Source organism: Thalassophryne amazonica, chromosome 6, assembly GCF_902500255.1.
Source record: "Thalassophryne amazonica chromosome 6, fThaAma1.1, whole genome shotgun sequence".
NCBI classification, from domain to species: domain Eukaryota; kingdom Metazoa; phylum Chordata; class Actinopteri; order Batrachoidiformes; family Batrachoididae; genus Thalassophryne; species Thalassophryne amazonica.
The window spans coordinates 89,178,356-89,193,171 of NC_047108.1; the positions used below are offsets into that span (position 1 = coordinate 89,178,356).

Genomic DNA, 14,816 nt, shown 5'->3' on the forward strand with positions numbered 1-14,816 from the left:
AGCTCCAGGACATGTTGAGGCAAGAGTCCATTTTTAACTTTATACATTATCTGCATTGTAAAATAATCAACCAAGTCATAAAATTTCAAAAACTGAAGATGAACAAACAATGAATTTGTTGGTTCACGATATGGTTTTTTACTTATCACTCTTATAGCTTTTTTTTGTAACAGAAATGTTGAATTGGTATTTGCTTTATATGTATTTCCCCAAACTTCAATGCAATAAGTCATATAAGGGATATGTAATGAGTGATACAATGAAACCAACAGATGCTGGGGGAGAAGGTATTGTACTTTGTACAAGATAGCAATAACTTTTGATATTTTGGACTCAATATGTTTTATATGAGTTTTCCAACAGAGCTTATCATCAACAAAAACTTTAAGAAATTTAGTTTGAGATACAATTTCAATGCCATTCAACAATAATTTACTGCTTAAATTTCTAGGCTTATTTCCAAATATAATGCACTTAGTTTTACCGAAATGAAGTAATAATTTACTAGAGTCAAACCAATATTTACATGTTTGCATTTCCCTCTCCACCAAGTCCAAGAGCTGTCTCAAATTATCCCCACTACCAATCACAGTTGTATCATCAGCAAACAAAATACAACTCAAAGACTTAGAAACCAAACAACTGCGTGAACAAACAGTTTAAGAACGTTTCTCAACAATCAATTGCAAGGAATTTAGGGATTCCATCATCTACAGTCCATAATATAATCACAAGATTCAGAGAATCTGGAGAACTTTCTACACGTAAGCGGCAAGGCCGAAAGCCAATATTGAATGCCCATGACCTTCGATCCCTCGGGCGGCACAAGTTCAAAAGCCAGCATCTGTGATGGTATGGGGGTGTGTTAGTGCCCATGGCATGGGCAACTTACACATCTGTGATGGCACCATCAATGTTGAAAGGTACATCCAGGTTTTGGAGAAACACATACTGCCATCCAAGCAATGTCTTTCAGGGATGTCCCTGCTTATTTCAGCAAGACAATGCCAAGCCACATTCTGCACACGTTACAACAGCGTGGCTTCATAGTAAAAGAGTGCAGGTACTAGACTGACCTGCCTGCAGTCCAGACCTGTCTCCTACTGAAAATGTGACACATTATGAAGCGCAAAATATGACAATGGAAACCCCGGACTGTTGAACAACTGAAGTCGTACATCAAGCAAGACTTGAGAAAGAATTCCACCTACAAAGCTTCAACAATTAGTGTCCTCAGTTCCCAAATGCTTATTGAGTGTTGTTAGAAGGAAAGGTGATGTAACACAGTGGTAAACATACCACTGTCCCAGCTTTTTTGAAACGTGTTGCAGGCATCCATTTCAAAATGAGCAAATAGTTGCACAATCAATCAATTCAATCAATTTTTTTTTATATAGCGCCAAATCACAACAAACAGTTGCCCCAAGGCACCTTATATTGTAAGGCAAGGCCATACAATAATTATGTAAAACCCCAACGGTCAAAACGACCCCCTGTGAGCAAGCACTTGGCTACAGTGGGAAGGAAAAACTCCCTTTTAACAGGAAGAAACCTCCAGCAGAACCAGGCTCAGGGAGGGGCAGTCTTCTGCTGGGACTGGTTGGGGCTGAGGGAGAGAACCAGGAAAAAGACATGCTGTGGAGGGGAGCAGAGATCGATCACTAATGATTAAATGCAGAGTGGTGCATACAGAGCAAAAGAGAAAGAAACAGTGCATCGTGGGAACCCCCCAGCAGTCTACGTCTATAGCAGCATAACTAAGGGATGGTTCAGGGTCACCTGATCCAGCCCTAACTATAAGCTTTAGCAAAAAGGAAAGTTTTAAGCCTAATCTTAAAAGTAGAGAGGGTGTCTGTCTCCCTGATCTGAATTGGGAGCTGGTTCCACAGGAGAGGAGCCTGAAAGCTGAAGGCTCTGCTACTCTTACAAACCCTAGGAACTACAAGTAAGCCTGCAGTCTGAGAGCGAAGCGCTCTATTGGGGTGATATGGTACTACGAGGTCCCTAAGATAAGATGGGACCTGATTATTCAAAACCTTATAAGTAAGAAGAAGAATTTTAAATTCTATTCTAGAGTTAACAGGAAGCCAATGAAGAGAGGCCAATATGGGTGAGATATGCTCTCTCCTTCTAGTCCCCGTTAGTACTCTAGCTGCAGCATTTTGAATTAACTGAAGGCTTTTTAGGGAACTTTTAGGACAACCTGATAATAATGAATTACAATAGTCCAGCCTAGAGGAAATAAATGCATGAATTAGTTTTTCAGCATCACTCTGAGACAAGACCTTTCTAATTTTAGAGATATTGCGTAAATGCAAAAAAGCAGTCCTACATATTTGATTAATATGCGCTTTGAATGACATATCCTGATCAAAAATGACTTCAAGATTTCTCACAGTATTACTAGAGGTCAGGGTAATGCCATCCAGAGTAAGGATCTGATTAGACACCATGTTTCTAAGATTTGTGGGGCCAAGTACAATAACTTCAGTTTTATCTGAGTTTAAAAGCAGGAAATTAGAGGTCATCCATGTCTTTATGTCTGTAAGACAATCCTGCAGTTTAGCTAATTGGTGTGTGTCCTCTGGCTTCATGGACAGATAAAGCTGGGTATCATCTGCGTAACAATGAAAATTTAAACAATACCGTCTAATAATACTGCCTAAGGGAAGCATGTATAAAGTGAATAAAATTGGTCCTAGCACAGAACCTTGTGGAACTCCATAATTAACTTTAGTCTGTGAAGAAGATTCCCCATTTACATGAACAAATTGTAATCTATTAGACAAATATGATTCAAACCACCGCAGCGCAGTGCCTTTAATACCTATGGCATGTTCTAATCTCTGTAATAAAATTTTATGGTCAACAGTATCAAAAGCAGCACTGAGGTCTAACAGAACAAGCACAGAGATGAGTCCACTGTCCGAGGCCATAAGAAGATCATTTGTAACCTTCACTAATGCTGTTTCTGTACTATGATGAATTCTAAAACCTGACTGAAACTCTTCAAATAGACCATTCCTCTGCAGATGATCAGTTAGCTGTTTTACAACTACCCTTTCAAGAATTTTTGAGAGAAAAGGAAGGTTGGAGATTGGCCTATAATTAGCTAAGATAGCTGGGTCAAGTGATGGCTTTTTAAGTAATGGTTTAATTACTGCCACCTTAAAAGCCTGTGGTACATAGCCAACTAACAAAGATAGATTGATCATATTTAAGATCGAAGCATTAAATAATGGTAGGGCTTCCTTGAGCAGCCTGGTAGGAATGGGGTCTAATAAACATGTTGATGGTTTGGATGAAGTAACTAATGAAAATAACTCGGACGGAACAATCGGAGAGAAAGAGTCTAACCAAATACCGGCATCACTGAAAGCAGCCAAAGATAACGATACATCTTTGGGATGGTTATGAGTAATTTTTTCTCTAATAGTTAAAATTTTGTTAGCAAAGAAAGTCATGAAGTCATTACTAGTTAAAGTTAATGGAATACTCAGCTCAAAAACAATAAAGTTTATCAGTTTGAATCTTGTCGTTATGGTGTATTCAATTAAATATAGGTTGCAGAGAATTTGCAAATTGTTGTATTCTGTTTTTATTTACATTTTACACAAAGTCCCAACTTCATTGGAATTGAGGTTGTATGGTTTCATGCTGAGAAAGAGCACTAATTGCAATGTTTGCTATGAGAGTGCAGATGGAGAAGTACAGAGAAGGCCATAAGGAGTTGTATTGTGTGTTTGTGGATTTAGAGAAAGCTTATGACAGGGTGCCAAGAGAAGAGTTGTGGGATTGTATGTGGAAGTCTGGAGTCCAGAGAGGTATGGGAGTGTGATACAGGATACGTACAAGGATAGTGTGACAGCGGTGAAATGTGCAGTAGGTATGACATGTTGTGTGGGCCGCTGAAGAGGAGGTACTGCTGGCCTACCACTAGAGGGCGCCCTGCCTGAAGTGCGGGCTTCAGGCACGAGAGGGCGCAGCCGCCACATCAGAGCAGCCTGGAGTGACAGGTGCCACTCATTTTCATCAGCCATCCCATAAAAGCCAGACGGCATCTCCACTTCGCTGCCGAGATATCATCTACCATAGAAGGTAAACTCTCAGCCGTCTTTTGTACCTTCCGCAGCTAAGCTGGTAGTTGTAACGTTTCTTTACTTCTAAGCTTGGAGCTGTTAAATTGTGACTTTGAGTTTGCAGAGGTAGCCAAATTCATTTTCAGCTGAGTTGGAGGACGTTGGGAGGAGTCGGCGTTTCCCACTCCACACTTCTGCACTCGTTAAGTGAACATTGGTATCTGCATGAATACTAAAGGAACTGAGATCTAGAGGTGGAGGTGTTATCCCACCCCAAGGAACTGCACCGGTGTGTTGAGGGCTTGCTGGGTGTGAACCCACACTCACCCTTTTCTCCTGTCTTTGCTTCCTGCCAGCAGTACCGGATCTGACAGCTGGAGACGGTGGCCACCTGGGGACTCGGGACTTGGCGGCTCCAGTATACTCCAGATCCGCTGGCAGTGGAAATCGTGGGGGATCAGGCTCTTCTCTTGACAGACGTCTTCTATCCTCGAGCCTGCCCGCACGTCACCTTTATACATTGACAGTATTCGAAATTCTGCAATTGTCTGTATTTCGTTGTGCACATTTCACAACAGTAAAGTGTTATACTTTTGGCTCATCCATTGTCCGTTCATTTACGCCCCCTGTTGTGGGTCCGTGTCACTACACTTTCCCAACAGGATATCTTGGCCAATGTCATGGATTCCGAGGGGCATCATCCACCGCTTGAACAACCAATGGAAAAGCAAGGTGCACAGGCACCAGCAGGAGGCATGTTAGGTGAGTTGCAGTAAATCTTAACCGCCTTCACTGCTCGGTTTGACTTAGTGACTGAGCAGAGCGCAATACTTAACCGCAGGATGGAGGCTCTCACCGCACAGGTGGAAGCGCCCACACGGGCGTGGCTGCAGCACCTCCTCCTACTGACCTGGTGCCGAAAACAGATATTCCAGTGGTCGTTCAACGAACCCCCCCACCGTCCCCTGAAGCATACATAAGCCCCCCGGAACCGTACGGAGGTTGTGTAGAGACGTGCGCAGACTTCTTAATGCAGTGTTCGCTCGTCTTTGCACAACATCCCGTCATGTACGCGTCGGACTCCAGCCGGGTGGCTTACGTTATTAATTTGCTTCAAGGAGAGGCATGCTCCTGGGCTACGGCGCTCTGGGAGCAGAACTCACGGCTTCTATCAGCATATACTGAGTTTGTGAGGGAGTTCAGACTAGTGTTCGATCACCTAAATAGAGGCGAAACCACTTCCAGTGTGCTGCTGTCTATGAGACAGGGGTGTCGGAGTGCGGCCGAGTATGCAGTCGCCTTCCACATCGCGGCAGCGAGGGCCGGCTGGAATACTGTTGCACTCTGCGCCGCCTTTGTAAACGGACTGTCTCTGGTCCTTAAGGGCACCTGGTGGCTAAGGACGAGCCGCGGGATTTAGACGGGCTTATCGACCTGGTAGTATGGTTAGACAACCGATTAGCGGAACGTCGACGGGAGCGAGACGAGGGGTGTGGTCAGGCACGAGCTGTCCTTCTTCCTTCCGTGTCCGAAAGGGAGCCGTCTTCCCCACGCTCCACAGCCAGAGGGCTCCATGTGGCAACAGCTCCCCCTGCTGACGTTGTTAGGGAAACGAGCAGGGCCAAAACAAGATCTGATGACAGATTGAGGAAGCTGGCTCGTGGGGAGTGTTTTCTCTGCAGCTCAAAAGAGCACACACAGAAAAACTGCCCCAAACGGTCAAGACAACACTCGCCCTTAGAGACTGGGCTCAGGGTGGGTTACAACACGCACATAGGGAGTGCACGTAAATCAGCACGAATCCCAGTCATGATCCTGTGTGGGGATTTAACCCTTCACGCCCCAGCACTTGTGGACACGGGGTCGGAAGGGAATCTGTTGGATAGCAGATGGGCAAAGGAAGTAGGGCTCCCTTTAGTGGCCCTTCCTTCATCATTGAAGGTAGGGGCGCTAGATGGCACCCTTCTCCCTTTAATCACACACAAGACACAGCCGGTAACTCTGGTTGTGTCTGGAAATCATCGGGAGGAGATTGAGTTCTATGTAACTCCTTCTACCTCCCGCGTTATTTTGGGCTTCCCATGGATGGAAAAACACAATCCCCGGATTGATTGGCCATCTGGGGTTGTGGCTCAGTGGAGCGAAACCTGCCACCAGGAGTGTTTAGGATCCTCGGTTCCCCCCGGTTTGACTGCTAACGAGGAGGTTAAAGTTCCCCCCAATCTGATGGCTGTGCCTGAGGAGTACCACGATCTTGCTGACGTCTTCAGCAAAGATCTGGCACTCACTCTTCCCCCACACCGTCTGTACGATTGTGCCATTGATTTGATCCCGGGTGTTGAGTACCCGTCCAGCAGGTTGTACAACCTCTCACGTCCTGAGCGTGAATCAATGGAGACCTACATCCAGGACTCGTTAGCTGCCGGGCTGATCCGGAACTCCACCTCCCAGATGGGTGCTGGTTTCTTTTTTGTGGGCAAGAAAGACGGCGGACTCTGTCCATGCATTGATTACAGAGGGCTGAACGAGATTACAGTTCGCAACCGATACCCGTTGCCCCTGTTGGATTCAGTGTTCACGCCCCTGCTGAAGGACAGATTCATTGGGCCATTCAAGATCATCAAAGTTCTGAGTCCGGCCGCAGTGAGGCTCCAACTCCCAGCTTCACTGAGGATCCACCCTGTCTTTCACATTTCCAGGATCAAACCGCACCACACCTCACCCCTCTGCACTCCCAGACCAGCGCCGCCTCCTGCCCGGATCATCGACGGGGAGCCAGCGTGGATGGTACGCCGACTCCTGGACGTCCGTCAACAGGGCCGGGGGTTCCAGTACTTGGTGGACTGGGAGGGGTATTGACCTGAAGAACGCTCCTGGGTGAAGAGGAGCTTCATCCTGGACCCGGCCCTCCTGGCCGACTTCTACCCCCAACACCACAACAAGCCCGGTCGGGCGCCAGGAGGCGCCCGTTGAGGGGAGGGTCCTGTTGTGTGGGCCACTGAAGAGGAGGTACTGCTGGCCTACCACCAGAGGGCGCCCTGCCTGAAGTGCGGGCTTCAGGCACGAGAGGGCGCAGCCGCCACATCAGAGCAGCCTGGAGTGACAGGTGCCACTCATTTTCATCAGCCATCCCATAAAAGCCAGACGGCATCTCCACTTCGCTGCCGAGATATCATCTGCCATAGAAGGTAAACTCTCAGCCGTCCTTTGTACCTTCCGCAGCTATGCTGGTAGTTGTAACGTTTCTTTACTTCTAAGCTTGGAGCTGTTAAATTGTGACTTTGAGTTTGCAGAGGTAGCCAAATTCATTTTCAGCTGAGTTGGAGGACGTTGGGAGGAGTCGGCGTTTCCCACTCCACACTTCTGCACTCGTTAAGTGAACATTGGTATCTGCATGAATGCTAAAGGAACTGAGATCTAGAGGTGGAGGTGTTATCCCACCCCAAGGAATTGCACCGGTGTGTTGAGGGCTTGCTGGGTGTGAACCCACACTCACCCTTTTCTCCTGTCTTTGCTTCCTGCCAGCAGTACCGGATCTGACAGCTGGAGACGGTGGCCACCTGGGGACTCGGGACTTGGCGGCTCCAGTATACTCCAGATCCGCTGGCAGTGGAAATCGTGGGGGATCAGGCTCTTCTCTGGACAGACGTCTTCTATCCTCGAGCCTGCCTGCACGTCACCTTTATACATTGACAGTATTCCAAATTCTGCAATTGTCTGTATTTCGTTGTGCACATTTCACAAGTGTTATACTTTTGGCTCATCCATTGTCCGTTCATTTACGCCCCCTGTTGTGGGTCCGTGTCCCTACACTTTCCCAACATGACAGATGCATTCAAGGTGGAGGTGGGATTACATCAAGGGTTGATTCTGAGCTTTTTCTTGTTCACAATGGTGCTAGACAGGTTGAGGGACAAGATCAGACAGGCGTCTCCATGAACTATGATGTTTACAGATGACATTGTGGTCTGTAGTCAGAGTAGAGAGCAGGTTCAGGTGAGCCTGGAGTCATGGAGATACACTCTGGAGAGAAGAGGAATGAACGTCATTCGGAGAAAGACTGAGTACATATGTGTGAATGAGACGGAGTCTGGTGGAACAGTGCCATTACAAGATGTAGAGGTGGTTAAGGTAGATGAGTTTAAATACATTAGATCAGCTATCCAGAGTTGAGGAAGAGTGGAGTGAGTGGAGAAAGGTGGTAGGAGTGTTTTTTGACCAAAGACTATCTGCATGAGTGAAAGGGAAAGTTTACAAGACAGTAGTGAGAGCAGCTATGTTGTACGGCTTATAAACAGTGGCACTAGCAAAAAGACAGGAGACCTGGAGGTGGCAGAACTGAAGATGAACATATCAGATAGATAGCACAGGTAGAACGGTTTGGAGACAAAGTCAGAGAGGTGACATTGAGATAGTTTGGGCAAGTGCAGACGAGGGACCCAGGGTATATAGGGAGAAGGATGCTGAGGATGGAACCACCAGGCAGAAGCAGAGGGAGGCCAAAGAGGAGGTTTATGGATGTGCTGAGGGAGGACATACAGGTGGTTGGTGTGACAGAGGAAGATGCAGAGGACAGGGTGAGATGTAAATGATTGATCTACTGCGATGACCCCTAACGGGAGCAGCCGAAAGAAGAAGAAGAAGAAGAGGAAGAAGAAGCTGAATGATGCAACACAACAATAATCCAAATGAATGCAGCATTACATACCTTAGTTGGTTGTTGGTTATAGTTATTGATCATAAAGTTGGGCATTACAGTGGCTTAGTGGTCACAGCAAGAAGGTAGTAGGATCAATTCCCACCTGTGGCCTTTCTATGTGAAGTTTGCATGTTCCTCCCACATCCAAAGACATGCAGGTTAAGTGGATTGGAAACTTCTTGTCCATAGGTGTGCGTGCATGTGTGAATGTATATGTGGCCATGTGACAGATTGGCATCCTGTCCAGGGTGTACCCCGCTTCACGCCTTATGAATGCTGGGATATTCTCTAGCCCCTGTCATCCTTAATTGGAGTAAGTGGTTAAAGATGAGTGAGTGAGTATAATAAAGTTCATGTTTAAACTATAAAACATCAAGCCTCAATTACATTTCTTTGTTATAAGGATTTGATAATTGAGTTTTAGGAATCACTGCCATTTTTTTTTATGTATACCGGTATATATTGGCAGATATATCAGTATCATAAATTCATAGTCCCTAATATCGGTATCGTAACAGTTCCCAAAACACTCCAAATCGGTCAGGCTCTAGTATATACAGAATTATTGTTGACAGTAAATGTGTTATAAGGTGTTGTTAATGTTTGATAAGATATACAGTGAGTGTGTGTCTTTGTTTTGTTTCAGTTCGATGGAACCTCAATGATGAGCGAAAGCACCGGCAGCTGAACCTTTTGGAGAACTTGGCTACAGGCCTGGTTTTTATGATAGTGGTTGTTAATGTGTTCATAACAGCCTTTGGAGTCCATCGGCCAAACCGCACTGACTGACTGATAAAGTAAAAAAAAAAACAAAAAAACACACAGGTAGGTGTTTTCTCTGCTGACACTGTGCAGTTTACTCCTATAGACATCCATGTTGTCAGCATGTTTTTGGTTCTGACCTGACCTGCGCAATCCCCTACCTGACCCACAAATACGCTGACCCCCCCTCCAAGCTCTGGAAAAGCCCGGAAATGTTGTTTTCTTCAACTCACACAAAATCCAATTCGTGCTCATTTGCTCGAACATCAGCAAAGAGAAACAACGGTAGTTACAAAGTGGCGAGGTGTGTAAACAACACAACATTTGTTCAGAGCCATTAAACACAACAGTAGTCAGGAACATGTGACCTCACACGGTCCGTCTCCTCCTCTGTCCCACTGCTGACAGCTGGAGATGTTTCAGTTTTCAACAAGGACGTCATTCTTCTCCAGACAGTTTGAACCAGCAGGTTTGATGATACTTGACCAGGGTGTGCCTCCTCTGACCTCCACGGTTTTACCCGTACCGACACACCTGCCGCCAACCACAGGCAACAGGCACCAACATTCAATTATAACAATGCTTAGTTGTGCCATGACTGTTTGGTGTGAGTAAAGCTGGAGCAGTGTGTGTATGTGTGTGTGTCTCTGGACTAGCAGCTGGTGAGTCACCGCAGCAGAGGCCCGAGCAGAAGTGCTCGTTAAAACGGAAGCCTTAATTAGACAGTGTTTCAGCACTGTCACTCAAACCCCAGTTCGAGTCCAAGTACATCACCTGATTCCGTTTTTAGCACACATCAGTGGCTTTAAACTACACAATCGACTGTCTGTCTGTTCTGCATAATTGCTCCTGCGCTTAAATGCACAGCAGCTACAGCTGGAAAAATAATTCTGGCAAATCGTGACAAAGCAGCTTTTGCATAAAAGCAGACATTAAATCTCTTTTCCGCCTCCACAACTATCATCGGTAACCGTGGAAACAGTCAGACGAGCTGAGGACCAGACTGATGATCCACACAGCTCCAGATCTGTGGACTGACATGCACAGAGTGTGCATGATGCACGTCTGCAGGAACATCAAAGGACGCTGACGCCCAGAGGAATTATGTTCAAGCATTACAGCAAATAGATCTCTGTGTGGAAGTGTGGATTGCTACTATTCCAGCAGAACAATAACACTGCTGACACCTCCAGCCCCCCTTTGGCACTGCCCCAGCTGTCCTCCCTCTCTCTCTCTGGTTTACTCCCTTTTCTAATGTCTCACTCTGTCTCCTTACAGTGAGCCGTACTGCAAATTTATTATAGATCAGCCGCTGATGGTTCCCTCCAGAAGCTCACATCACACGTGTGCTGTGGTTGCTTTCACTAATGTAAGATCTCCTTCAAGAGGGCTCTTAAGTCATCATGGATGGAATGCACTAACCCCTGCACACAAATCAAGCCTGCTGTGCCTTTGGCAGTCAAGCATTTAATGTAGCGATTAATTCGGATGAGTTTACTCAATCAATTTGATTGCCGTTACTAAATAATGAGTGCAGTCTGGTAGTCTTGACTGTCATTGTAAAAGCACACCAGCATACAACATTCCCAATTCCCATCCATGCCTATTTCACTTCCTAACTGTTGAACTACATGAGGAACCAGCGCCCTCTAGTGCACTTAATATGCATCCAAATATTACAAGCTGCAAAAAATAAATAATAATAATAAATAAATAAAAAAAAGCCAGAAAAACTCACAAGCACTAATAAATGTCAGTTTTACTTTTTGAGGTAAATTTTACGTGTACATCAATCATTGTGTTATTAGTACTGTACTGGCCCAAATAAAATATTAGTTTTTTTTCCTTTAAAATAAATCTGACAACTAGAATACCTCTACCAACATTTTAAGTGTTCTAACAGGTACCCATTCTTATACCCAAGAACAAACAAGTAAACAAAACTAAAAAAAATAAAAATAAACCTGGCTCTACCTCTGTTTCTGTGTAGGCTCTCAGTTGTCCAGGTGGTTTCCATAGTAGAGAAGCTTGAATCTTCGACTGGACTGGGTTGCTTGACGCGAGGACGTTGCTTCAAATCGTAGAAAGCTTCCTCAGCTAAAATCTTGCTCTGGAAGTCTGACTTTTGTCTGACTCTGTTCATTTATGGCAATTTATATTCAGATTCTTCTCTGACATGCTATGTATTTCCTTCTTAACCAATGTAGCAAAACAAACAAAATATAGCCTACACTCCTGGCTTGGAAAGAAAGACATCCTCCAGCTTTCGCTGTGCGGCTTAAGATGGACACACCAGACATTTCAAAAGGCATAGATTCTCTCCCTTCCCCCTCCCCAAGCATACTCACTCATTCACTCATCTTCATCCATGGAGCAGAGAAGGTGATCGATCGACTGCAATCTGCCATCCCTACAGGACCTGTACACCTCCAGGGCCCTGAGGCGAGCAAGGAAGATACTGGCCGATCCCTCTCACCCAGGACACAAACTTTTTGTCACCCTCCCCCTGGCAGATGGCTGAGGTCCATCAGGACTAAAACCTCAAGACACAAAGACAGCTTCTTTCTGTCCGCAGCTAGGCTAATAAATCATGCCAGAGACCCCATTTACCCTCTCCCCCCCCACTCCACAAAGTACAGCTTGATCATCCCTGCACTAAAAGGTACTGTACATCTGCATACTCTGCTGTTATATTTATTTGACAGTGAACATAGTTTTGCCTGTCTATTTGACTCCTTCACTTCTTACAGAAGTATTTTTTCATTTTCTTTTTATTGTTGTTTTATGCACCAATGACACCAGATCAAATTCCTTGTATGTGAGAACTTACTTGGCAATAAATTCGATTCTGATTCAACCGCTTATCTGGGATTGGGTTCAGGGCCCAAACATACTTAAAAAAAATTACTTTCTTTTTAAGCTATTTTCTTTTTCTCTTTGCCTCATTTCGTTCTGTGCTTTGTGTGTTTTTATGAATCACTTATTATACTGATGATGTACTTTTAATAGTGCAATAGAATAGGGAAAAACATGCAATTACATTTTGACAAATATACTCAGCTGTATTTAAGTTTCATTTTGTATAACTTGAAAATTAATAACAACAAAAAAAGACTTTGAATTTTAAAAAAAATTCTGGAGCCGCCACTCAATCAGTGTAACGTTCAGTGTTGTTATGAGAAATCATCTTTGATTTATTTACCTTTCTTGAAAAATGATGTTAACATTTTGGCCGGTGTAGACAAATGCTTTTTCTTGTGTGACACAGTGGGTTTGCTTAGCATATGTGACTGGTGGTGCTAAAAGAAGAGGAAAAGGTCCAAATCCTCAACTAGGCCAGTGTACTGAAAGTGTAATTGTTTTCTCAATGCTGACAGGGGGCAGTGTGGGTTACAGTTTACAAAGGCACCTACATCTGTCAAAACACTGTGGGTTTTTTCAAGTCTTTATGGGCTGCAGGTATTAAAAACAAAGTCAACTTGACCAGGGCTGCTTCTGGAAGTGCTCATCAACAGAGTTTAGGCTCCAGATTTTGGTCAGGAAACAAGTTCTTGACAGGTGGTGTTGGTCTCCCCTGAAACGTGTCCTCACATGGATATATTCCTTATGGACCATTCTTTGGGTGAGCTCATATTCCTGATGTTGAAGTCATCTGTAGCTGCTGGGTTCATATCTGACAGATTGCTCTCCTGTGTTTCGTACTGCCACACCAAACCTCCACCAGGACCCACTACTGAGATGTGGATCAGACCTGAAGTCTTAGGGTGACAGGAGGGACAAGGGGGTCCATGGTACGGAGGCGGGCCAGATGTGTGCTCAGATTGTGTCTCAAATTGTTGTAATAGAGGCAGATGACAATTATAGCCGGGGAGAGCAGGGCTGTAGGAGCAGGATGAAGAAGGACCACAGGGATAAGATGGAGGAAATCTGTGGAGAAAAACACAGGTCCAAGTTTTAAAGCCTTCTGGCATATAATTCCCAGCATTTTTACAGCAATGAGTCTGTTTTTTACCTCCAGGATGTGTTTTTGTCACACACAGCTGGGTTCCGTGTGTCCCACGGTGACTGCTCCTCTCCTGTATTGTTGTTGTTGTTATTGTTTCTGCCTTTGTGACTGTTGCGGGACCTGTTCTCCCGCTTTTGGGCTTCCTCATCCCACAGTCCCACATCTGACTCCCTGTCAAAATACAAGGTAAAGCCTTTGTATCAGTTTGTAACAAATCTGCTCCTGACCTCAGCCCTTTGAACGGCTCTCACGAACCTCTCCATTTTGTTCTTGCTCATGCAGTCCAGCAAACAGCAGGTGATGAAGGCCATGGACATGATCAAGATGATGGCTGAGCTGACAATAGACGCCAGCACAGCCACACAGAAACCAAAGTCCCCAAATGGAGGCATGGCTAGAGTGAGAGAAAGGAACACAGATGAATTATTTATTGAATTTATACCCTTGCATTTAATGTTCTAGGCCTGCAGGTTTTCTAAACATCTGTCAGGGGCCGTGCAGGTCAAAATCCATTATTGGACTCTCACATGCGCGTACATCTGCTTCCATCTGGAAACAGGCTCTTATATTCATGGAAACAGGAATTAGTGACAATACTCAGAGACTATTTCTTCCACTAATGTAATATTTAGGTTAGTTTCCTGTGCAGTTTCACTCATCAGTGTATTAACTTTTATAATAGTGGTGATATTTCTTGTGTAATTTTGTTGCTATGGTTGTAACAGTTGTTAAGTTGCATGTGTAATTTCATATGCTACTGTATTAATTGTTGCATGTGTAATTTCATAAACTTTTATAATAACAGTTGCAATTTTTTCCCATACAACTGGCCTGCTAGTATAATAATTGTTACAATAGTGGTTGCGTTTTATGTGCAATTTTGCCTGCTGTTGTAATGATTGTTACAGCTGTGGTAAAGATCAATCTTTCATGTTCTGTACCGGTTTATTCCAATTAAGGGTGACGTGGGAGCTGGAGCCTATCCCAGCAGCCATAGGGCAAGAGGCGGGGTACACCTTGGATAGGCCGCCATGCAGTCTCTCACAGGGCTGCAGATAAACACATTCACACCCTCGATTACACCTATGGTCAAATTAATGTTGCCACTTGACCTAACCTGCGTGTCTTTGGAGGCGGGAGTGGGCTGGAGCAGCCGGTGGGAACTCATGGAAACATGGGGAGAATATGAAAACTCCAGACAGAGAGGAGCAGGTGGGAAGGGAACCCAGGATCTTCTTTCTGTGAGGCAACAGTGCTACTGCTAACCACT

The 14,816-nt window shown here is 44.9% G+C and overlaps 2 protein-coding genes across 2 annotated transcripts in view; one reads left to right on the forward strand and one right to left on the reverse strand.

Moving 5' to 3' along the window:
- LOC117512612 (ninjurin-1-like) overlaps window positions 1-11,079 on the forward strand; it is a 32,304-nt gene extending 21,225 nt beyond the window's left edge. The window contains exon 3 of the mRNA XM_034172752.1: window positions 9,425-11,079. Within this exon, the coding sequence (XP_034028643.1) occupies window positions 9,425-9,567 (143 nt within the window). The 3' untranslated portion in view covers window positions 9,568-11,079. The remainder of the gene's footprint in view (window positions 1-9,424) is intronic.
- A 1,869-nt stretch (window positions 11,080-12,948) lies between these two features.
- On the reverse strand, window positions 12,949-14,069 carry LOC117512614. Its single transcript, XM_034172754.1, has 3 exons — window positions 13,802-14,069; window positions 13,553-13,717; window positions 12,949-13,467 (listed from the first exon to the last, which is right to left on the reverse strand). Exons 1-3 carry the CDS (start codon window positions 13,936-13,938, stop codon window positions 13,128-13,130), a joined length of 642 nt encoding a protein of 213 aa, XP_034028645.1. The 5' UTR covers window positions 13,939-14,069; the 3' UTR covers window positions 12,949-13,127.
- Between the last annotated feature and the right edge of the window lie 747 nt (window positions 14,070-14,816).